Source organism: Tenebrio molitor, chromosome 1 (genome assembly GCF_963966145.1).
Source record: "Tenebrio molitor chromosome 1, icTenMoli1.1, whole genome shotgun sequence".
NCBI lineage: Eukaryota > Metazoa > Arthropoda > Insecta > Coleoptera > Tenebrionidae > Tenebrio > Tenebrio molitor.
In genome coordinates, this window is record NC_091046.1 from 2,304,909 (window position 1) to 2,328,662 (window position 23,754).

At 42.3% G+C, this 23,754-nt stretch overlaps 5 protein-coding genes across 6 annotated transcripts; all 5 read right to left on the bottom strand.

The window, feature by feature from the left end:
* Positions 1-81: 81 nt before the first annotated feature.
* Positions 82-7,547, bottom strand: MnM (myomesin and myosin binding protein). 2 transcript variants are annotated; one of them, XM_069050566.1, is made up of 4 exons: positions 7,387-7,533; positions 6,172-6,231; positions 2,510-4,378; positions 82-2,462 (listed from the first exon to the last, which is right to left on the bottom strand). In XM_069050566.1, exons 1-4 carry the CDS (start codon positions 7,454-7,456, stop codon positions 301-303), a joined length of 4,161 nt encoding a protein of 1,386 aa, XP_068906667.1. In that variant the 5' UTR covers positions 7,457-7,533; the 3' UTR covers positions 82-300. The 2 variants fall into 2 exon arrangements, with proteins under 2 accessions (XP_068906667.1, XP_068906676.1); XM_069050575.1 differs by lacking the exon at positions 6,172-6,231 and having other exon boundaries at positions 7,387-7,547.
* A 135-nt stretch (positions 7,548-7,682) lies between these two features.
* Positions 7,683-8,571, bottom strand: LOC138132905 (uncharacterized). Its single transcript, XM_069050619.1, has 2 exons — positions 8,469-8,571; positions 7,683-8,421 (listed from the first exon to the last, which is right to left on the bottom strand). The coding sequence occupies exons 1-2, from the start codon at positions 8,469-8,471 to the stop codon at positions 7,774-7,776; spliced, it is 651 nt and encodes a 216-aa protein (XP_068906720.1). The 5' UTR covers positions 8,472-8,571; the 3' UTR covers positions 7,683-7,773.
* A 174-nt stretch (positions 8,572-8,745) lies between these two features.
* On the bottom strand, positions 8,746-10,005 carry LOC138124291 (uncharacterized). Its single transcript, XM_069039292.1, has one exon. The coding sequence runs from the start codon at positions 10,003-10,005 to the stop codon at positions 8,818-8,820; it is 1,188 nt and encodes a 395-aa protein (XP_068895393.1). The 3' UTR covers positions 8,746-8,817.
* A 1,193-nt stretch (positions 10,006-11,198) lies between these two features.
* Positions 11,199-20,485, bottom strand: LOC138124322 (uncharacterized). Its single transcript, XM_069039347.1, has 3 exons — positions 19,314-20,485; positions 18,113-18,116; positions 11,199-11,880 (listed from the first exon to the last, which is right to left on the bottom strand). The coding sequence occupies exons 1-3, from the start codon at positions 20,483-20,485 to the stop codon at positions 11,311-11,313; spliced, it is 1,746 nt and encodes a 581-aa protein (XP_068895448.1). The 3' UTR covers positions 11,199-11,310.
* A 1,193-nt stretch (positions 20,486-21,678) lies between these two features.
* Positions 21,679-23,192, bottom strand: LOC138124288 (uncharacterized). Its single transcript, XM_069039278.1, has 2 exons — positions 23,041-23,192; positions 21,679-22,981 (listed from the first exon to the last, which is right to left on the bottom strand). Exon 2 carries the CDS (start codon positions 22,979-22,981, stop codon positions 21,791-21,793), a length of 1,191 nt encoding a protein of 396 aa, XP_068895379.1. The 5' UTR covers positions 23,041-23,192; the 3' UTR covers positions 21,679-21,790.
* Positions 23,193-23,754: the final 562 nt, after the last annotated feature.

A 23,754-nucleotide genomic window follows, 5' to 3' on the forward strand; every position in this document is an offset into this window, starting at 1 on the left:
CTCCCCCCTAACTAACGCTACTCAAAAAGTAAAACAAAACAATGTTTGCACCTTTCAGTTTAAAATATCACTAGAACTGGGTGGCATTAACAAATGTTTAATAAACAGACTGGAAATCATAGATTTCATAACATCGTATAAGCACTGTATCCCGGAGTAATCAGGAAACAGGATTAAACTTGTCGGACAAAATCGCACACGATAAGACAATTGGGAAAACTTTGAGTAAATTACAAGAGCGTCAAATGTGGATGTCGCAACGAAACAATCAAATCAAAAACAGTCTAGAAAAAATGACATTTACGGCTTTTTTGTCTTGGTCTTGTTGAATCGTCTCGCTATCCATCCCGGTATTCTCTTCCTAACCTCACTCTTCAACTGTCTATAAACCATAACTAACAAAACGGGAATAGCAAAGAGTTCGTTGCTGAAGAGATACAACCAACAAGCCACCGCAAACATGGCCAGGTCGGTGGCGTATTCCACGAAGCCTCGAACTTTGCCCTCCGCTTTGGCCACCAGTTCTTCGTGCCTCCTGTCGTGCGGCGTCGAGGTCCTGGAATCGCTCGAGTAGTTCAATTCCAGACCGATGGAAGTCTGCGTCATGATCTCCTTCAGCTTCGGTCTGGGTTTGGCCAAGGGAATCGGGGATGGTGACGGAGACCTCCTCACCGTGCTCTTCGCCACTTTCATGGGCGAAGGTGAGGACTTTCGTTGGGAGCGTCCGGACCAGTTCTCCAGTCTGGACGGCGACTTCGATGGCGTTTTCGATCTGGCGGCCTTGCGGGGGCCGTGGTTGATGCTCCTTCCTCTGTGCTGGATCGGGGAGGTTCTGTGGGGCGAGGGCGAAGGTGACGGACTTCTGTCTCTCCTCGAGACTTCTTGTCTGAGAGTCTGAACTGGTTTTGCAACTTCGGTTGCCTTTACCGGTTCTTCTTCTTCTTTCCAGTATGATTGTGGCGGTTCCGACTCTTCGACGGTCTTCCAAAGATGTTGAATCAGCTTTGGGGGTTGCGGTTTCTCCACCGCACTCTTCCAAGGCTGTTGAATCACTTTCGGTATCTTTTCTTCCGCTTTAATAACTTGTGGTAACTTCTCTTCTTGTTTTACTACCTTTTCTTCCTTTTGAATCGTCTTTGGTACCTCTTCCTCCTCTTCGACCGCATTCCAAACTTTCTTCTCTTCTTCGACAGTCCTCCAACTCGGCCCGACTCCCTTTTTCTTCTGCCCGTAACTCCTCACAATATCCATATAGTGATCCACAACAACCTTCGACTCCTCCTCGTCCTTCTTCTTCTTCAGCAGTTGTTCAGGGATGACGATACTCGCCGCTGTGAACCCACACAGAGTGGCCACAGCTGAAATATTCTGACCGGGGGCGGCCTTTGGCGATTGCAACAAATTCATCTCCGGATCTTTCGCTTCTTCCTTGAGAGACATAGAACGTTGGAAGAGTTTGCTGTTGGGGGGCGCCCCTATCGTGGTTTGTATCAAAGACTGCGACCGCTCCCTCGCCACGATCTCTTGCGGTTGTCTAAACTGCGGTCTGGGAGAGTGCGATCGGGTTTTGGTCGGAGTTATGTCTCTCGGAACTTCAAGTGGAACTTCTTTGGGAGGCTCGACTTTGTCTTCAGTTTTCTTCAAAATCGGTTTCGGGACGAAGTTCGGATCGGGGAGTCTGTTGCGTTTGGTCAAAATCTCGAACGGTTCGTCGCTCGGTTTCTTCGTCGTCGTCATGACTCCCGGGTGGTAAGTGTCTTCTTCTTCGTCGCTGTAGACTCTCGGGGGCGATTTCTCCACAAAGTCGCGCTCATCTTCCGAAGATTCCGTTTCCGATTCGGACAGACTCTCCTCGTATTCTTCCATCCACTTGTCTTCGTCCACCACGTCGATGCTTCTCTTCTCTAAACTCGACTGCCCCTGCAGCGCCATCTTCGCTCTGACCCTCTCGAATTCCGCTTCTTCCCTTTCTTCCGATTCTGATCTCTGCCTGACCATCTCCTTCTTGGGAGGCTCCTCGAGGGCGGGCTTCGGCGATTTTTGCCTCTTAGAGTTCTCCACGATCTCTCCCAAATCACTTGAACCCTTCTGACTGAACCTCCTCTGCGCCCACAGAAGCTGCTGCTGGACCACGCTCCCGGACGATCTCCTCCGAGACGCCTTCCGCTCGAGACCCACGATGTCCTGGTCGTCCTTGGAGTTGATCTGGATCTTGGGAATATCGATGCTGCGTTGGCCGTCGTAGCTGAACTTTCTTCGCCTGTTCCGTTGTTCTTCTTCTTCGGCTGCCGCCGCTTCGCTGAATCTTATCATGGCGCGTTCGTGCAGCAGCTCGGTAGAACTCGCCGATGGCTTCAAGTTTTCGAAAATTGGAGGCTCCACTCCTAGCTCGGGGGCGGAGAGCGAGATCGGGGGCGGGATATCGTAGTCGTCGAAGTCAAACTCTATGCTCCTGCGTTGACCTTCAAAAAAACAGGATTAAGACGTGAACCTGTCCAGAAGAACTCACCTTTCTCGTTGGCTTCCGGATAGAGGACCAGCATGAACTCGGAACTTTCTTCAAAGGTCTCCGACTTCTCCCTCAGGAAGCTTCTCTTGTCTTTGGGACTCGGCGTCTTGCTCGTCTCTTTGGGGCTCGGCGTCTTGCTCTTCTCTTTGGGACTCGGCGATTTGGACTTCTCGTCAACAGGTGGCGGAAGATTCGGACTCGGAGTCCTAACCGGTGATGGAAGATTCGGACTCGGAGTCTTAACCGGTGGAGGAAGAATCGGACTCGCTGTCCTGTTCGGCGCGGGACTCGGGCTCTTAGACTTGGGCGAGACGGAAGACCTTTCGGGACTCTTCCCCTTGGAGTAAGCGACCCGCGGTAAGTCCAATTCGGCCTTCTTCACCTTGATTTCTGGGCTTCCGTAAGCCAGTTCTCTGGCCAGCGAGGCCCTGTCGATGTGCTCCGGATTCAGTTCCTTTCTGGGGACCTTCGGCGATCCTTCTGGTGTCTTCGGGGGACTCTTGATTTTGATTCTGTCGGGTCGCGTGGGCACTTGGTCGAGGAAGTTTGTCAAGGCTTCGGCTTTGGCCGTCGAAGAGTGGGACCGCGCTTTGGAGCGCCTCTTCGCCGCCACGGGGGCGGTGATCTCGTCGATGATGTCTTTGGGCTGGCTGCGGCTGCGGGCTTGGGGCGACGTTATGCCCCTCTTGGCGTCGGGGATGAAGACGATGTCGGACTCCTCGCTCGGTTCGCTCACTCCGTAGGGGCTCTCCGCTTTGACCCTGAACTTGTACTCGCTGCCCTCGATCAGGTCCCCCAGGATGGTGGTCAGTTGGCGGCTGGTCGCCGCCTTCAGCCACACGTTCCAGCCCATTCTGTAGTACTCTACGATGTAGTTGCCGATCTTGCAGCCGCCGTCGTCGGCGGGGGTTCCCCAGGAGAGTGTGACGGACCTCCCGAGGGTCATCACCACTCTTGCTTTGCTTGGGGGAGACGGTTTGTCGGTTATCGTCACCAAGAAGGCCGCCAGATCCTCGCCGATTTTGTTGACGGCCTTGACTTGGTACTCTCCTCGGTCGGACCTCCTCGCCTCCCCCAGCTTGAGGATCGAACACTTGTCGACGTACTCGATTTCATATCGGTCGTTGTTTTGTATCGTTTCTCCGTTGTGGCTCCAAAACACCAGCGGAGTCGGTCGTCCAGCTACAGAAACCTTCAGCCTCAACACCTCCCCAATCTCGAAGAGCAACCCGTCCTCGTACTGCCTGGGCAGCCGTACCGTAGGGGGCGCCTCCAAGGTCAGCCTGGCCTTGGTGGAGGCGTGCCCCGCCTTGTTAGTCGCGGTGCATTTAATCTCGCCCTCGTCAGACAGCGCGCTCTGGTGGATGGTCAAGATGCTCTTGTCGCTCTCCGTCAAGATCCGCGTCCTCCTGCTGCTGAAGATCTCGAAGCCGTCCTTGAACCAGCACACCTTGGGGGCGGGCTGGCCCAGGAAGTGCACGAGGAACTCGACCTTGTCGTTCTCGAGCACCGTCACGTCCTTCAGCTCTTCGGTGAACTTGGGGGCGGTGATGGCGTACTTCTGCAAAGTGACGGTGAGCGGCTCGGAGGCGTCGCTGGGGTCGGACAAGCCGACGGCGTTCTCGGCGCGCACCCGGAACTGGTACCGCCATCCGGGCTCCAGCCCGCTCAGGGTCAGCTCCGGGAAGGGGACCATCAGGGGGGTGGCGCGCACCCAGTGAGGCGAACCGGTGCGCCGGTGCTCCACGAGGTAGCCGGTGATGGGCGAGCCGCCATCGCGGATGGGCTTGGCCCAGAGGATTGTTACGAGGTCGGGGGTGAGCTCGCTGTCGGAGGAGAGGTGCGGCTTGCCGGGCGGTGAGGGGCGGTCTACAAAGTGACAATCTGTCAAATGGCGGTTCTGATAAATGTCAAACGCTCACAGCCAACTTCCCACACGTTCACACCAGATCCAAAACATTTTGTGAAATAATGAAATGGCAGAAGAGAATGATTCAACGACAAATACTCAATAACAGAAGATGTCAAAGGCGAAAATAGAATGGAGTGAATGAATGAAAATCAAAACAAAACTGTTGAACACGTGTTTTTTTATTTATGTTGATATGATTCATTGGGTATGAAAAAAATATGAGACATGATGCAACAGGTGTATTAATAGTATTTGTGTGGTCTTTGCATATAAAAAAAAGTCTTTTTTTATAGGATTTATCGATTAAATTTATATTTTGTGGAAGTTTTTAATGGATGCGAGGATTGACGAAATAGAAAATCTTACACCTGACACCTCATTAGATCATTAGAGCCGCTACGTGTTTTTGGCGTCAGCGTTAAAAAATAAATGACAAACACAAAACTGTTTGTGGAGATCGTATAAATTTTTAACTTGGACAGTTTGAGTACAAAAAAATAAATAAAAAACGGTTACCTACAAACGATCCAGGAAAAAATACAAATATAAATGTGCACAATACAATGTGTTAATTTGCTTGGTTGAAAATTAAAAACCATTAAAAATTGACAGATAAGACTAATGACACTTTTCAGTACTTTTCACACGGCAGCCAACACAACATTTAAAAAAATTGAAAACGAGATGAATAATTATAAACAATTAGTAAAGCACAATAATTAATTAATTCTACTATAATAAACGTTGAATTATTGTACTAATACCAAAGTTTCCACGACACCCAAGCTTTTTTTACTGTGGCAAAGCTCCAATTTCAAATTTCTTCATGTATTACGACAGTCTATCACGTGGAAATTAATTTGAGATAATTTGCCGGTCGCAAAACTGAACTATTTATAGATCTACACTGAAAACACAATCTCTTGTTAAAAACACCACGACATTTGCTTATTTTAATTTTTTTGCGTTAAGGGTGGCACCCCTACATGTGACGTTGTTTGTTGTGTAGTAGTTTGGTTTGAATTTTTCCGAATTTAATTACCTTGCCCTGTGAAACAAATAATACTGACGCAAGAACCATGACAAATACGTCTGAAGACGCTGGAACTGGGTGCGGTGAGTTCAAAACAAGACCGACAAACATAACCTAGTTTTCGGTCAAGTCGTTTACAATATACATGGTGGTCAAGTAACGTCACGTAGAAGAGTGTTTCGCTCATGCTGTAGAACGACTACACGTGTGTAATCAATCGATTAATAATTAGGAATGTATTTATATAGCATGATAAAATTGTTAAGTCGGTAACGTCATATAAAAACGAGTGGGCCTTGAAAGTGTATTTTTGAAAATCAAAAAAGGGCAAAACATCTTGGACGTTCTTCTACATCTTTTAGATCCAATTTTAAGTTTTCAACAAGAATACAGATTTTTTACTTGTGTGTTATAAAACAGTACCTAATTGATATGTGATCACTATGACCAGCATAATTCCAGTTATTTACTTGCTTTTATGTATTCAATCACAATCATAACAGATAGTTGCGGTATTGATCACATAGATAAATCGATTCGATGATGATTATTTTATTTGTATTATTAATTTATCAGATAAAGGAAACATTGTATATAGGTATTTTGACACAGCTGCTTGACAGCTGCCTACTTGACAGATTGAAGTGGCCCTATCAAAAATTGAAACTAAACATTTTCCTAAAAGCACTCAATCACATTGTTCGTGTTCATCCTTACCGCAGCTCTTGGACGGCTGTTGGATTATATTGTCACCATTTTCTCGAAATTCTGCAAAATCTGAAAATGCGAACCTTTAAATTTACCAGATTCCAAAAACTTTTAACAACACAGTGCCCCGAGTTTTTGCTTTTTTGCGATTGTGCCTCGCAAACCGGCCACGACATTGTCCTCAACAGAGGAATTCAAAATTAAAAAAAAATCGTCAACCGAAAATAAGGCACTGTATTTTTAATTTTTCTAAAAATGCCAATTTGCCAAATGCCAAATCTGTCGCCAATGCAAAATTTCATTCCTTTAATATGCAGAGTGCAGCGTGCTTAGACTACTAGTTCGGGTGCAATGTCTACAATTCGTGCTTTGTTATTGTTTTATTGGTCCTACGCTACCAAGAAATCGCAATGAAAAGTTCTGTCATGCTCCTGCAAGTGTAAATGGGAAAATGAAAAAAAGAAACAATCAAAAAGACTCTTCGTGCTGTCAAAATGCTTCAGGAGATTCGAGTTTTGTGGAGTACAGAAAGAAAAATACAACAAAGTCGAAGAAGATACAAATGGAAAGGCAGAATTAAAATTAGTAAACCAAGCGCCAAACAGCACTTCCACAAGATTTTCTGTTTATTTAACTTTACAAAAGTCCATTTGACAGACAGCCAACGCGCATTTTTTTGATAAAGTAATTTAAATTTGCGTGCCAGAATTTTTAGAAAACCGTTCCCGATCCGATTTTTTCGTAACGAGATGTGACTTAAACCTTGCAAAGTTGAGCTCGACTTAAGTCGCACCAACAGGTCCACACCTTATCGCAGCCTCTTCCTTTACGGCTCCCGAAATTGCTTATTAACGATGTGAATTTCTGGACTTTATCGAAGGAGTTAATTTTAGAACCGGACGGAAACTTGACTAGCACGGTTACGATTGTTTCTGTGACATTTCTTCGAGAGTCAAGTTTCCTCCCGAACGAGCGTCACTTGTCATCTAATTCGAGAGCCGTCCTGCTGCGACAGTGCGATCTCTCGACCCCCATTTGCCATACCTGGGCAAATTCTAATAACAATGACATACCGATTATGCAGCGTTGCCGAAGATAAAAATAAGCCACACATTAAAAACAGCGCGTACAGAAATAACACAACTCCAGCTTATAAATCTCAACTACAAGCCATCGATAGGGCCCGACCTAACACCACCAGACATTTCTCAAAAACTCTAGTACCTGCAGCTTTCCAGTGTACTTGTTTCTTGTTTCTCGGTCGGGGATGGGGCTTGTTGTGAGTGTTCCCCATAGCACACTATCATCTCCGCAAGACCGTCACCACTGCGCCAGCAGGAGATAAATATAGAATGGACCTGCCAACGTTCACGAGTGAAAATGTTCAAGTAGAAGCGCGCTCGGGAGGTTTCTGTAAAAGTAGCTTTCGCAAAATGGACTTTCTTCGATCGATCGGTTCGCACCCTGCACCAGACTGGAGGTCTGGGGAATTGCGTAAATTACGTCGGGTGAAATGTTGGTTGCATACACAAATCGATCTCTTTATTTAACAAATAAATACATCAAACACAACGTAAAAATAAACACACAAAACGAAGAAACTCGGAGGACTCAGGCCTTGCGGGTGTTGGTGAGCGGTTGCCATCCTGCGAAGGTGTACAACATCTGAATGACGTACCCCAGGTTGGCGTCCATCTCGCGCAGTTGGTCCATCATCTTGATCAGAGCTGGCTGGGCCAGCGCCTTCTCCAGCAACTCCTTCGACTTGTCGCTCAGCATCTCCTCGACGACCTTCTTGTAGTCATCGGTCTTGCCCACCTTCTCCACGTATTCGTGCAGCCCCTTCATGATCGGTATGCCCAGATTCATCTTGACATCCTGCAAGAAACTGGCCAGACTGGGCTTAACGCCCTCGACCTTGAAATCGCGGGTGTCGGTGGCGTTGACGCAGTGGTCCACGTGCTGGATCAGGTAGTCCAGGTCCAGTCCGACCTCCTTCAGGAACGCCTTGTACCGGATCCACTCCGGGGTGTTGCGCACGTCGGCGATCAGCTCGGCCCATTCGGGAGACTTGAAGTAGACCACGGCGGCCCGGAAGCCGGGATCGCTCGTCAGGTGCTTCATCTTCAGCTGTTTCAGCTCTTCGGCCGGCAGAACATTCGCGAGCTGGCCGAGGGGCGACGCGTCGAAGTTTGGTGGGGCGGTGGGGTGGGCGAGGGTGCTTTGCAGGATTGCAAACGCGAGGGTTGCGGATAGAAGCTGAAAAGAGGCGGTTGGGGTGAGGGTTGGGGGCTGGAGGAACTCACCATTGCGGAAGTTTCGTTCCAGGGAGTGAATGTTGCTTCCAGTTTTTGCTTTCGGGGTTTGTTGTTTGGTTGCCAAGGTGATGGTTGACAACGTATTTGATTATTTTTTACAAATTGAAAAGAAGATAATATTCTTTCGGAATGTTTTTGCATATCGGTTATCATTCATCCGATCTATTCGTTGAATTTGGCGCACGTATTTGATGGTTAGTTCAATGTAGTTAGTGATCAGTGGATGGTGTGTTGTTTTTTACGGAAGAAAAAATTGTGAGACAAATATTTACAACTGTTGTTTTATTGCAAAGGGTTGACAAAACAAACGTACCATTTGCGAAAGACGGTAGGAAACTTAAAATTTCTCGGGTTCACCCCAGCCGAATAATTCGTAGACGATGTCCAAAGCGTCCTCGACCTTAACTCCCATGTCTATCAAGCGTTGGGGAAGACGTTGGACTTCATCGAGTGCGCGGACTTCTTCGACCAAAGTGTGAGCTTCTTCGCTGGAAATTTCGACGTAGAAGTTTTGGAAATCGGGACTGTTCAGGATTTTGTCGCTCAACAAATAAAGAAAGTCGGAGAGGGAGAGGATTGCTTCGACTTCATCGAGGAAGGATCTGAGACTTCCTCCCTCATAGGGATATCCGGGAACGGCACCTTTGATGACATTGTCGATCCAGTCGAGGATGTCGTCAACTGGGAGACCAGCGTTGTTGAGAAATTGGATCAAATCTTGGACGGCGGGCAATGCACCAAATGTGTCGACGATTTCTGTCCAATCGGTTCCTTGGAGGTAGAGAACAACAGCAGAGAAAGCGCCGTCAGTTTGGAAATGTTCGTCGGCGATAGCTTTGATGTCGTCAAGAGGAAGGAGGTCGACGAATTCTTGAAAATCGTCAGCCAAACTTCTGTCAGATTTCTTGACGCCTTTTGGTGGTGCCCCCCACTCCAGAAGGCCATAGACGGTCTCGAGGATGCCTTGGACGTCGACACCCATCTCGGTGAGACGGGCAATATCAGCCTTCACTTCATCCAAAGAGAGGACATCGTCGACCAGTCCGTGGGTGTCTTCAGATTTCACTCTGTTGAACAGATCTTGGAAGTCGGGGCTGGTGACCAGTTTGGTAACAGCTAGAGTGAGGAGGTCGTCGACGGGGATGAGCGCCTCCAAGTCGGTGAGGAAGGTGTTGACGTCTCTGTCACCAGAGGCAGTTCCGAGTTCGGCGTTCTGGATGTAGTCGTGGACTTCGTTGATGATGTCGTCGACGGCAATGTCTTTGCTGATCAACCAGTCCTTCAGTTTGATCCAGCCTGGATGTTCTTTCACGTAAGCGACCAATCCGGCCCATTCGTCGCCCTTCATGTAAGTAGCGATTTCTATGATGTCGCCGTTGTCTTGCAAGTTGTCCTTGAGGAGGGCATCGATTTGGTCGAGATCGATTAGGTTGAGAAAGTCGTTGATGTCGTCGACAAGACTGAAGGGCTGGGGGCCAGCGAAGCTGAGCCCCAGGCAGGTGGCTAGGATCACGATGAATTTCATCTGGAAACAAATTCAAACTGAACTAGCTCTTCATGGTGATGCTTGGAGAGTTAACTTACCTTGGATGCAAATACTGTAACTGATTCCAACTCGAACGCGCCGGGATTATATACCAAATTCAGAAGTAAACAACTAGTGATTTTTGGACAGATAACTATTTTTAACTTTTAATCGAGAAAATATAATAGCGATATTGGATATTGTCTTGTAAGTATTTTGCGTCTTTATCAGTTTTGACAGTTGGTCTAAATGAATTACCGTTTATAAATAAATTAGCATCTGGCATTTTAAATCAGTACTTCAGATGAAACTACGATAAGCTCAATAGGAATCTGGTAAAATTTCGAATAAAAAAATGCGAGTGAAACGCTTACCTACTGGCTTTCTGTATTTTTTAGATAATTTGGATTCGATGCATTACCATTGCAGTTATTTGTTTTTCTTATTAACAAAAACACTGCGCTTTATGTAAATCTTTGATTTACATAAAAAAATATGTATTATACTTTTAATAGATATTAAAAAAAAAACTTTTCTCATTAAACGTAAGAGTTTTTCCTAAACGAGGTATTAGATCACCTCATTTACGTTTTTCACTGCCAGAAAGAAAGCAGAGATTCATCAGTGCAAGCCTTTCGTGATCAGAGTTTGACTTTGATAAAAGAAATTCTGGTTGATCTAAATTGGACCGATTCTAAGCGCAAAATGTCCCATTGAAGGATAGAAGTTTGCGTTGGCAAACGTCTGATTTAAAGAAAAAAAGGATCGAGTTACATTTATTTCTTGTCCGTTTAGGAAAGATCGCTGGTGACAATAACACCCAGTTGACAAATTGTCAAAAGTAGATAGCTTCATGTTCAGAAACAGAAAAAGGCAACATGTAAAGTGGGTTTTTGTTACCACGTACAACGCAATAAGCTGTGATGTCTATCGATTCACAAAGAGGTTCTTAAAAGGAGTTTCATTTAGTGTTTCGCAATGTCTTGTTCGATGCTCAAATTTCATAGCCGCAGAAGATGTCTGCTGTATGTTCACAATGAGAAAGTGATTACATAACTTGTTTGTTTTTTTACAATACCCATAGACTTGCAGCGACAACTCGTAAGATATTTGGAGGTATGAAGACAAGTTTAATATGAACAAATTCGGAATACTTAATGCTGATTCCTTTTTACTAATAGGAACAACGAAAGTAGATATCACAAATTACCTATATTTGGTCACAAACGGAAAATTAACAGCGTTCAAATGGAAATAAAGAACATATTTATAAGCACATACTATTTACAAACCAAATAGTGTAGATTAGAATTTCTTTGGTTCACCCCAGCCCAAGAATTCGTAGACGACGGCCAAAGTTTCCTCGACCTTGACTCCCATGTCCATCAGGCGCTGGGCAAGACGTTGGACTTCATCGAGTGCGCGGACTTCTTCGACCAAAGTGTGAGCTTCTTCGCTCGAAATTTCGACGTAGAAGTTTTGGAAATCGGGACTGTTCTGGAGTTTGTCGTTCAACAAAGCGAGCATGTCCGCGAGGGGGAGGATTCCTTCGATTTCGTCGAGGATTGGTCTGAGACTTCCCTCCTCATCGGGGTCGGTTCCGGGGACGGCGTTTTTGATGAGATCGTCGATCCAGGCGAGGATGCCATCAACAGGGAGACCAGCGTCGTTGAGATATTGGATGAATTCCTGGACGGCGGGTTTGGATCCGACGGTGTCGACGAGTTCCGCCCATTCGGGGCCTTGGAGGTAGACGACAACAGCGACGAAAGCACCGTCAGTTTGGAGATGGTCAGTGACAATAGCCTCGACGTCTTCAATAGGGATGAGGGCGAGGAAATCAAGCAAATCGTCGAGCAAGCTCCTGCCAGATTTCTTGACGCCTTTTGGTGGTGCCCCCCACTCCAGAAGGCCATAGACGGTCTCGAGGATGCCTTGGACGTCGACGCCCATCTCGGTGAGACGGGCAATGTCAGCCTTCACTTCATCCAATGAGAGGACATCGTCGACCAGTCCGTGGGTGTCTTCAGATTTCACTCTGTTGAATAGATCTTGGAAGTCGGGGCTGGTGATCAGTTTGGTAACAGCCAGAGAGAGGAGGTCGTCGACGGGGATGAGCGCCTCCAAGTCGGTGAGGAAGGTGTTGACGTCTCTGTCACCAGAGGCAGTTCCGAGTTCGGCGTTCTGGATGTAGTCGTGGACTTCGCTGATGATGTCGTCGACGGGAATGTCTTTGCTGACCAACCAGTCCTTCAATTTGATCCAGCCTGGATGTTCTTTCACGTAAGCGACCAATCCGGCCCATTCGTCTCCCTTCATGTAAGTAGCGATTTCGATGATGTCGCCGTTGTCTTGCAAGTTGTCCTTGAGGAGGGCATCGATTTTGTCAAGATCGATCAAGTTGAGGAAGTCGTCGATGTCATCGACAAGACTGAAAGGTTGTGGGGCAGCGAAGCTGAGCCCCAGGCAGGTGGCTAGGATCACGATGAATTTCATCTGGAAAGAAATTCAAACTGAAATAATTCTTCGTCGTGATGCTTGGAGAGTTAACTTACCTCGGATGCAAACACTGTAACTGACTCCAACACGAACGAGCCTGAGTTTTATACCAAATTTAGAAGTAAACAACTACTGATTTTTAGACAGATAACTATTTTTAACTTCTAATCGGGAAAATATAATAGCGATATTGGATATTGTCTTGTAAGTATTTTGCTTTTTTATCAGTCTTGACAGTTGGTCTAAATGGATTACCGCTTATAAATAAATTAGCATCTGGCATCTTAAAACCAGTGTTATCTCCACGTACTTCAGAAGAAACTACGATAAGCTCAATAAGAATGGTAAAATTTCAAATAAAAAAATACGAGTAGGTACTTGCTTATTAACGCGTACAGGCTTTCTGTACTTTTTTAGATAATTTGGATTCGATGCATTAACATTGCAGTTATTTGTTTTTCTTATTAATAAAAACACTGAGCTTTATGTACATCTTCGATTTACATAAAGGTTTTTTAGTGAAAACTTCTTTAGGCGCACCACATATGTACATTTAATTACTGGGCAGTGAATTAGTTTCATGCATCATGTCCGAAGCTGGCAGCCTGTCATGTTCGCTGCAAGCAAAAATCTCGGGAGTCGTGCGTCACTTGTCAATTTTAAATATTCATTGTACGTTGTGTTGTGACCTGGCTGACTTCAGTGCAGAGAAAAAAAAATCGGAAAAGTTGCCCGGAAAATTGGAAATTCGGGAAAAACTGAAAGTGCTTTTTTCTGTGGGAACGGTTGGAACGATTTGGCAAATTTTTTTTTTTAATGTTCGTAATAATCCGTATGAGGTTTTTATGTAAAGAAAAAGTGGAAAAGTTGCCCGGAAAATTGGAAAATTCGGGAAAAATAGAAAGTGCTTTTTTGTGATGGATATGCATATTTTTTTTTTTTTTGTTTTGTTCGTTATAGTCGTGAAAAAGTTTTCAGGAAAAAAAAATCGGGACAATTACAAAGAAAAGTCGAAAAATTCGAGCAAACTGCAAAAATTATAATTTCTCGATCATAACTGACGATAGGAACGACATATTTCATTAATTCTTTTTTTTTTTTGTTCGATATGCCTCTGGATGGAAATAACTCAATTGAATGTTTTCAATAGAAAAAAAATTGGAAGATTTGAAGAAAAATCTGGAAAAACTACATAAATTAAAATAATTCGGGGAAAACTGAAAGTGCTTTTTTGTATGAACTCAAGACCATAACTCAGGATTCGAACGATGGCTATGTGTAATTCTTTTTTGGTTTTGTTTGTTAGGGTTTTGGATAAGTTTTCGGAAAAAAAATTCGGGACAATTATAAAAGAAAATCGGAAAATTCGGACAAATTTCAAAAATTATAATTTGCTTGATGCTTTTTTTTTAATTGAAAAAAAATCTGGAAGATTTGAAGAAAAATCTGAAAAAACGCAATCCAGTAAATTAAAACAAAATTACATTTGCTTTTACTTTTGTGTTGTTTCGCGATCTGTCCAACAAATGTAGTAGTTGTTTTATTTCTATTCCAATTTATTTGCCTACATGCACAAATGTCATTTGACAGCTGATTGTGAAATTGGGAATCAAACCAATCGGATTGTTTATTTAAACATCGATCTTGCAATCGAAATCGAAATGTAAATATTGGGTGATTCAAAATAATTGTGGATAAATCTGGCAACTATGTACGAAAATGTATGTGGCAACCTCGTGGGTAGGATAGAGTTGACATTTCTTTGACAGTTCATAGTAGCGCAATTTTGAAAGTTGTCAAATCAATGTGTAATGGAATTAAAAAAAATCACACAGCGGCCACATAAATTTTCGTACATAGTTGCATTACTTATTCACAATCATTTTGAATCACCCAACAAGACTGCTTGGGATTCATTGTGATTTCAAATTTAATGGAAGAAAATAAATCATTTGTTTGGACATGAAATTCTGACTTAATTAAATTGTGACTTAAATTCTGGAACAAAACCGCATCACATTCCAGGCACATCATACATTTCCAGCATTTCAGCAGTGTAGAATACTACAAAAAACGATCACAAACAAATTCAGGTATTGAAATTTGGACAAGACAACGTCTGTCGGATCAGCTCTTCGCGATGTTATAATATTGGGTTACCCTCCGGATCAACCACTCTTCCTTCTAATTTGGAAAGAATGATACCACGTAAACATCAATTCGCCTGTCAACTCTGTCAAAGCTGACAACCGGAAAAATGCGTTTAGATCACAGTGGTACCAATTGTATTTATATTTCATGTACATAAAAGACATCAAATTCATTGGAATTGTAAACAGGTTTCATTTAATAACCGAACGAAATTCAAACCGTATAAGATATAGCCAGTACTATTGATCTCAATGAATTGAAGTTGGAAGGTTGATTGGGATTGATTATGGCTAATCAAAATGTTACAAAAAAAATATTCAAATCGGTGAAGCCGTTTTTGAGTTTTAACGAGACTAACGAACAGCGATTGTAGGTGATACGAAGTTCACCGGGTCAGCTAGTTACAGAATAAAATAATTACGGAATTAATTAAAAAAAAACTACTTTTACTTTTTTTAACTTATTAATTACATTATTTCTTGCCCAGAAGGTTTTATAATCGTCAGAGTTACAAAATGTTCGACAAAATTTTTATGATCGTCTTGGTTAGTTTAGTGTCTTACAGCCTATGGAAGACAGTTTGAACAATTTATGAAATGAAAATTCAAAAATAATTAAAGTAGTTTAAAATTGTTGAAGTAGAATTTTATTTATTTTGATGTAATTATGATTTCCTATGTTTTATGTTTATGAAATAAAACTGCACATTTTTCAAAGTCTATCCCATTCAATCATTTTTTTATTTGAAAAGGTGTCCATTGAAAATTATTACTGTTTGACGCTTGTTGAGTTTACATTACGTCAGCCTACTTGGCAAGCCACGTAGTAAATTTAATAAACTTATTTTTGCTCTAACTCCGTGATTATTTTGTTTTGTACGATGGGCCGAACTGAAATTGATTTATAAAATACTAATCTAATATCCTACTAACTTGCACTTAAAAATTCCTACTAAAAAGCTCATTAACAGACCCTAAACTTTTTAGCATGTAAATCCCTATGGCCAGCGTTAAAAAAAAGGCACTGTATAATATAAACGATAAAGACACGACAAATATTGTAAGTTTACAGATGAATGTAGGATTTAATAGGTACGTAATTCTCAATTATATGGCTTCAACAATTTATCAATTGCAAAATGTGAAGAGGAAAATGGACAAATTATCATAATACGGAGTATTGCTATGAAAACTTGTGTTGTGTTCAATATCATTGTCAAGAAAATAAAACTAAAACATCCGAACCTAACCTCACAAATGTTGCCCGAGTGTAGAAGTCTTCCATTATCTCGTGAACCAGCGCAGAACGGCCAAATTTGTTCGCTGCGTTAGATACTTGGTGACCCAAAAACATTAAACAAATATTTTCATTCTCAGTCTGGCTTTCGAGTAGTGCTGGTGTTGTGTTTCCTTGCGTTTTCGTTGTGTTTTTGGCTTTAATTTGAACAAATCGGTCTTTATCAAATTACAATAATTATGATATTTCATTTTAGAGAATGTTTGAAGGATGATGTTTTTAGAATTCACTTTATTCCTAGCTGACTCCGCCCTCGCGCAGGTTTGGTTCACGACATAATGGAAGACCTCTACCATCGTGATCATAAAAAACTACTACAGTTAACTTGGGACGCCACTGAGTGAACGTACTGAGATTTGTCAAAGTTTGTCAACTTCAATATTTAAAATTTTCAAATCCTTGAAAATAAACCCGCCCGAAACACAGTGCTAGTGGTAACATTCAGTTCGGCAGCAATGTTTCTAATGGTACTATTACGATCATAAAATTTTGGACATCAAACTTCTGTCACATTAAAAAAATTACTCTAAATCATGCTTTATTGAAACTGTCACATGAAAGATGAAATTGTTGTCAATTTGACACCGGTTTAAAATATAATTTTTTAAATATGCGAGTACATTTGGGTATTTCTTTTATATTTTTTATTAATTAAAAGCTCGTTCTATTCCATTTGTCTGATTTTTACAACTTTTTTAAAATTTTCTCGGTAAATTTGACATTCACATTTTCAAAATTGACACAATCAAAATTGAGGTTATTAATACATAAGGGTCGTTTTAGAATGTAAGACAGTACGATGACATTAGTGTCCAAAATTTTTTGATCGCAATAGTACCACCATCATGTATTCGTGTTTACAGATTTTTTTTTTTGAAAATCTGTTTATTTCGGAATTTTTCAATTGTCACAATGACATTCATTCAAATTTACATAGCCAAATTTCTAGTGTAGTCGGTTTTTATGATCACGATGGTACCTCTAAAAGCGGACGTACTCGTATTTGTACATAGTTTCTATTGAAAAATACAGATTTTTGATGTTTATTTAAAAACACCATTGGATTTAAATAATATGAATTATTTATGCCTTGCTCCTTATTCCTCCAAGTATTATCATCCCTCATCCATAATGATATATTTTTTATAGATAGAATAGGTAAGTAGGTACTATTGCGGGCAAAAAAAGTGGGACATCAAATTTCTGTCAGTTTTGAAAAATTCGATGTAGTTCAAGATTTATTGTCATTTTTTTTTGACACTATTCCAGCTGACAGTTTAAAAATTTATTTTTTGCTTTCAACTGTCATAAATTCTCATTTTTCTCCTTTGTAAACTGCCTGCTAACTGCTCTAAAGCAAAAAACAGCAGATAACCAACCGTTGCCCTAGACAACACATTCAAAGTGACATTTCTCGAAAAATTTGTCAAAACTGTCAAAAGCAAATGCGAAATCATTTTAAATAGATTCGGAAGCTTTGGGGCGTCGTTTCAAACAATAACAGTTTGTATGCAACTCGTTTCTGTGCAAATTGGGCTTTTCTAATTGCCCTCGAGGCCTTAAAATCCTCGCTGCGCTCGTATTTCAATCTGGCTTCTCGGGCAATTAGAAAAACCCAATTTACACAAACCCTCGTTGCATAAATAACAATTATACTGATTACTTACAATCATTCCCTACAACTTACAATACTTAATGACAACGTCAATCAATTAGAATCAGATAAGGGTTATTTCTCACTAAAAGTCAAGACAATGACATTGATGTCCCACTTTTTTTGCCCGCAATACTACATATTATTATTACTTAAAATCAGTAACAAGCATCATAGAAGTTTTCACTTCTGTCGTGCGGTCTTAAGCAGACACTCTTTTTTTTATTTGTAAGATACTTTCAATAGATGTCAAAAAAATATTTTCTCGTTAAATGTAAGAACAGCGTGAAACCTGTTGAATCAACGTTAGTTCTTATTTAGCAGACTGTTAGTTTTTCACATAGGTAAGTATTTGAAATTTAACCAATAAGAAATAGTATATTGTATATCAAGAGTTGAAATTGAAATCGAATTTTCAACACGTGGTATACACGATACTTTTCCGACGACCACAAAAAAAAAAACGCTAATATTCGGTATTCCTTCAAACTTCAAATATTATTCGACAGAGCTGCGGACAAAACATACATTGGTGGCCATGGTTACTACAACTGTGTGCAATCATTTCATTGCGCACAGGCTAGAAGGTATCTGATTGGCTAACCAGTTTCATTGCACACGGGTTCGCTATTTGTATGCAATAGCCAACTTTCAATAATAGTTATTTGTGCGAATTTACGCATTTTTCATAGTGGTCGTCGGAAAAGTAATATTTTAGTCGGAATAGACTGCAATTCGTGTATGAATCCACATTGGACGAATTAGGGAAAAGCACTACTGAAACGAAAAAAAAATTTTTTTTGTTCGAACACAGAATTTATGGTTTGGGGACAAATCAGGTTTAACAACTAAGTGGAGGACGATGCTGTGGCAAGATCTTACGGTTTGCAGTAGTGCACCGAATGGTTTTGTGAGTTTTTCCCTAAACGAGGTATTAGATCACCTCGTTTACGTTTCGCACTGCCAGAAAGAAAGCAGAGATTCGTCAGTGCAAGCCTTTCGTGATCAGATATTGACTTTGATAAAAGAAATTCTGGTTGGTCTAGATTGTACCGATTCTAAGCGCAAAATGTCCCATTGAAGGATAGAAGTTTGCATTGGCGAACGTTTGGTTTAAAGAAAAAAAAGCATCGAGTTAGATTTCTTGGTGACGCGCAAGACATCGTCCGTTTAGGTAAGATCGCTGGTGATAGTTGACAAATTGTCAAAAGTAGTTAGATAGCTTCATGTTCATCATAAGAGAAAAAGACAACATGGAAAGTGGGTTTTTGTTATCACGTACCACGCGATGAGCTCTGATGTGTGATGTGTTTCTATTCACCAGGGGGTTCTTGAAAGGAGTTCATTTAGTGTTTCGCAGTGGCCTGCTCGTCAGATTTCATATCAGCAGAAGATATCTGCTATATGCTCACAATGAGAATGTGATTAGTGATTACATATCGTGTTTGTTACTTTTACAATACCAATAGAGTTGCAGCGATAACTCGTAAGATATTTGGAGGTATAAGGACAAGTTTAATATGAAGATGTCACTTGTGATCAAATTTGGAATACCTAATGCTGATTTATTGGTCTTAATGGAAACAACGAGAGTAGATATCAAAAATTGTATTTGATCAGAAACGGAAAATTAACAGCGTTCAAATGGAAATAAAGAACATATTTATAAGCACATACCATTTACAAAACAAATGGTGTAGATTAGAACTTCTTTGGTTGACCCCAGCCCAAAAATTCATAGACGACGGCCAAAGCTTCCTCGACCATGACTCCCATGTCCACCAGGCGTTGGGCAAGACGTTGGACTTCATCGAGTGCGCGGACTTCATCGACTAAAATGTGAGCTTCTTCGCTGGAAACTTCGACGTACAGTGCTTGGAAATCGGGACTGTTCTGGAATTTGTCGATCACCAATCTGAGCAAGTCGTCGCGGGGGAGGATTGCTTCGACTTCGTCGAGGAGGGGTCTGAGACTTGCTGCCTCAGTGAGACATCCGCAAACGCTATCTTTCATGAGATTGTCGATCCAGGCGAGGATGTCATCAACAGGGAGACCAGCGTCGTTGAGATATTGGATTAATTTTTGGACGGCGGGTTTGGCACTGATTGTGTCTACGAGTTCTGTCCATCGGAGATAGAGAACAGCAGCAAAAAAAGCGGCGTCAGTTTGGAGATGGTCATTGACAATAGTCTCGATGTCTTCAAGAGGAAGGAGGTCGATGAATTCTTGCAAATCGTCATCCAAAGTTCTGCCGGATTTCTTGACGTCTTTTGGTGGTGCCCCCCACTCCAGAAGGCCATAGACGGTCTCGAGGATGCCTTGGACGTCGACACCCATCTCGGTGAGACGAGCAATGTCAGCCTTCACTTCATCCAAAGAGAGGACATCGTCGACCAGTTTGTGGGTGTCTTCAGATTTCACTCTGTTGAACAGATCCTGGAAGTCGGGGCTGCTGATCAGTTTGGTAACAGCCAGAGAGAGGAGGTCGTCGACGGGGATGAGCGCCTCCAAGTCGGTGAGGAAGGTGTTGACGTCTCTGTCACCAGAGGCAGTTCCGAGTTCGGCGTTCTGGATGTAGTCGTGGACTTCGCTGATGATGTCGTCGACGGCAATGTCTTTGCTGATCAACCAGTCCTTCAGTTTGATCCAGCCTGGATGGTCTCTCACGTAAGCGACCAATCCGGCCCATTCGTCGCCCTTCATGTAAGTAGCGATTTCTATGATGTCGCCGTTGTCTTGCAAGTTGTCCTTGAGGAGGGCATCGATTTGGTCGAGATCGATCAGGTTGAGAAAGTCGTCGATGTCGTCGACAAGACTGAAGGGCTGGGGGCCAGCGAAGCTGAGCCCCAGGCAGGTGGCTAGGATCACGATGAATTTCATCTGGAAATAAATTCAAACTGAACTAGCTCTTCATGGTGATGCTTGAAGAGTTAACTTACCTTGGATGCAAATACTGTAACTGATTCCAACTGGAACGCGCCGGGATTATATACCAAATTCAGAAGTAAACAACTAGTGATTTTTGGACAGATAACTATTTTTAACTTTTAATCGAGAAAATATAATAGCGATATTGGATATTGTCTTGTAAGTATTTTGCGTCTTTATCAATTTTGACAGTTGGTCTAAATGAATTACCGTTTATAAATAAATTAGCATCTGGCATTTTAAATCAGTACTTCAGATGAAACTACGATAAGCTCAATAGAAATCTGGTAAAATTTCGAATAAAAAAATGCGAGTGAAACGCTTACCTACTGGCTTTCTGTATTTTTTAGATAATTTGGATTCGATGCATTATCATTGCAGTTATTTGTTTTTCTTATTAATAAAAACACTGCGCTTTATGTAAATCTTTGATTTACATAAAAAAATATGTATTATACTTTTAATAGATATTAAAAAAAAATCTTTTCTCATTAAACGTAAGAGTTTTTCCTAAACGAGGTATTAGATCACCTCATTTACGTTTTTCACTGCCAGAAAGAAAGCAGAGATTCATCAGTGCAAGCCTTTCGTGATCAGAGTTTGACTTTGATAAAAGAAATTCTGGTTGATCCAAATTGGACCGATTCTAAGCACAAAATGTCCCATTGAAGGATAGAAGTTTGCGTTGGCAAACGTCTGATTTAAAGAAAAAAAGGATCGAGTTACATTTATTTCTTGTCCGTTTAGGAAAGATCGCTGGTGACAATAACACCCAGTTGACAAATTGTCAAAAGTAGATAGCTTCATGTTCAGAAACAGAAAAAGGCAACATGTAAAGTGGGTTTTTGTTACCACGTACAACGCAATAAGCTGTGATGTCTGTCGATTCACAAAGAGGTTCTTAAAAGGAGTTTCATTTAGTGTTTCGCAATGGCTTGTTCGATGCTCAAATTTCATAGCCGCAGAAGATGTCTGCTGTATGTTCACAATGAGAAAGTGATTACATAACTTGTTTGTTTTTTTACAATACCCATAGACTTGCAGCGACAACTCGTAAGATATTTGGAGGTATGAAGACAAGTTTAATATGAACAAATTCGGAATACTTAATGCTGATTCCTTGTTACTAATTGAAACAACGAAAGTAGATATCACAAATTACCTATATTTGGTCACAAACTGAAAATTAACAGCGTTCAAATGGAAATAAAGAACATATTTATAAGCACATACTATTTACAAACCAAATAGTGTAGATTAGAATTTCTTTGGTTCACCCCAGCCCAAGAATTCGTAGACGACGGCCAAAGTTTCCTCGACCTTGACTCCCATGTCCATCAGGCGTTGGGCAAGACGTTGGACTTCATCGAGTGCGCGGACTTCTTCGACCAAAGTGTGAGCTTCTTCGCTGGAAATTTCGACGTAGAAGTTTTGGAAATCGGGACTGTTCTGGAGTTTGTCGTTCAACAAAGCGAGCATGTCCGCGAGGGGGAGGATTCCTTCGATTTCGTCGAGGATTGGTCTGAGACTTCCCTCCTCATCGGGGTCGGTTCCGGGGACGGCGTTTTTGATGAGATCGTCGATCCAGGCGAGGATGCCATCAACAGGGAGACCAGCGTCGTTAAGATATTGGATGAATTCCTGGACGGCGGGTTTGGATCCGACGGTGTCGACGAGTTCCGCCCATTCGGGGCCTTGGAGGTAGACGACAACAGCGACGAAAGCACCGTCAGTTTGGAGGTGGTCAGTGACAATAGCCTCGACGTCTTCAATAGGGATGAGGGCGAGGAAATCAAGCAAATCGTCGAGCAAGCTCCTGCCAGATTTCTTGACGCCTTTTGGTGGTGCCCCCCACTCCAGAAGGCCATAGACGGTCTCGAGGATGCCTTGGACGTCGACGCCCATCTCGGTGAGACGGGCAATGTCAGCCTTCACTTCATCCAATGAGAGGACATCGTCGACCAGTCCGTGGGTGTCTTCAGATTTGACTCTGTTGAATAGATCTTGGAAGTCGGGGCTGGTGATCAGTTTGGTAACAGCCAGAGAGAGGAGGTCGTCGACGGGGATGAGCGCCTCCAAATCGGTGAGGAAGGTGTTGACGTCTCTGTCACCAGAGGCAGTTCCGAGTTCGGCGTTCTGGATGTAGTCGTGGACTTCGCTGATGATGTCGTCGACGGGAATGTCTTTGCTGACCAACCAGTCCTTCAATTTGATCCAGCCTGGATGTTCTTTCACGTAAGCGACCAATCCGGCCCATTCGTCTCCCTTCATGTAAGTAGCGATTTCGATGATGTCGCCGTTGTCTTGCAAGTTGTCCTTGAGGAGGGCATCGATTTTGTCAAGATCGATCAAGTTGAGGAAGTCGTCGATGTCATCGACAAGACTGAAAGGTTGTGGGGCAGCGAAGCTGAGCCCCAGGCAGGTGGCTAGGATCACGATGAATTTCATCTGGAAAGAAATTCAAACTGAAATAGTTCTTCGTGGTGATGATTGGAGAGTTAACTTACCTCGGATGCAAACACTGTAACTGACTCCAACACGAACGAGCCTGGGTTTTATACCAAATTCAGAAGTAAACAACTACTGATTTTTAGACAGATAACTATTTTTAACTTCTAATCGGTAAAATATAATAGCGCTATTGGATATTGTCTTGTAAGTATTTTGCTTTTTTATCAGTCTTGACAGTTGGTCTAAATGAATTACCGCTTATAAATAAATTTGCTTCTGGCATCTTAAAATCAGTGTTATCTTCACGTACTTCAGATGAAACTACGATAAGCTCAATAGGAATCGGGTAAAATTTCGAATAAAAAAAATACATAGGTACGCGTACAGGCTTTCTGTACTTTTTTTTAGATAATTTGGATTCGATGCATTATCATTGCAGTTATTTGTTTTTCTTATTAAAAAAAACACTGTTTCGATTTACATAAAAGATACTCAATAGATATCAAAAACAATATTTTTGTGGTCAGCAGCGTCGAATGGGTGTGGATAGGGGTTAATTTATCCCCATTATTTTGGACCTAATGAAAAGGGGTTTTTTGGACTTGTTAGATCCTTCTAATTACCCATAATTTGTTTGGCAGGTTATATCGGGACCACCTGTATTATACAGCGTGACTTTGAAGGTTGTGCAGATATTTTACCCTGACGTAGTACGTGTTAAAAGAAGACAAAATAACCCAACTTGCCTTATACAAATGTTAATGGTTTAC

What these genes read in the sequence shown, in the direction of transcription:
- MnM (XM_069050566.1), bottom strand. Translation starts at nt 7,456, where the DNA reads ATGGGGAACACTCACAACAAGCCCCATCCCCGACCGAGAAACAAGAAA. An exon ending in ACAGCCGTCCAAGAGCTGCG is followed by an intron (nt 4,379 to 6,171) that starts GTAAGGATGAAC and finishes GTCACTTTGTAG; the next exon opens with ACCGCCCCTCACCGCCCGGC. An exon ending in TCCGGAAGCCAACGAGAAAG is followed by an intron (nt 2,463 to 2,509) that starts GTGAGTTCTTCT and finishes GTTTTTTTGAAG; the next exon opens with GTCAACGCAGGAGCATAGAG.
- LOC138124322 (XM_069039347.1), bottom strand. Translation starts at nt 20,485, where the DNA reads ATGAAATTCATCGTGATCCTAGCCACCTGCCTGGGGCTCAGCTTCGCT.
- LOC138124288 (XM_069039278.1), bottom strand. Translation starts at nt 22,981, where the DNA reads ATGAAATTCATCGTGATCCTAGCCACCTGCCTGGGGCTCAGCTTCGCT.
- LOC138124291 (XM_069039292.1), bottom strand. Translation starts at nt 10,005, where the DNA reads ATGAAATTCATCGTGATCCTAGCCACCTGCCTGGGGCTCAGCTTCGCT.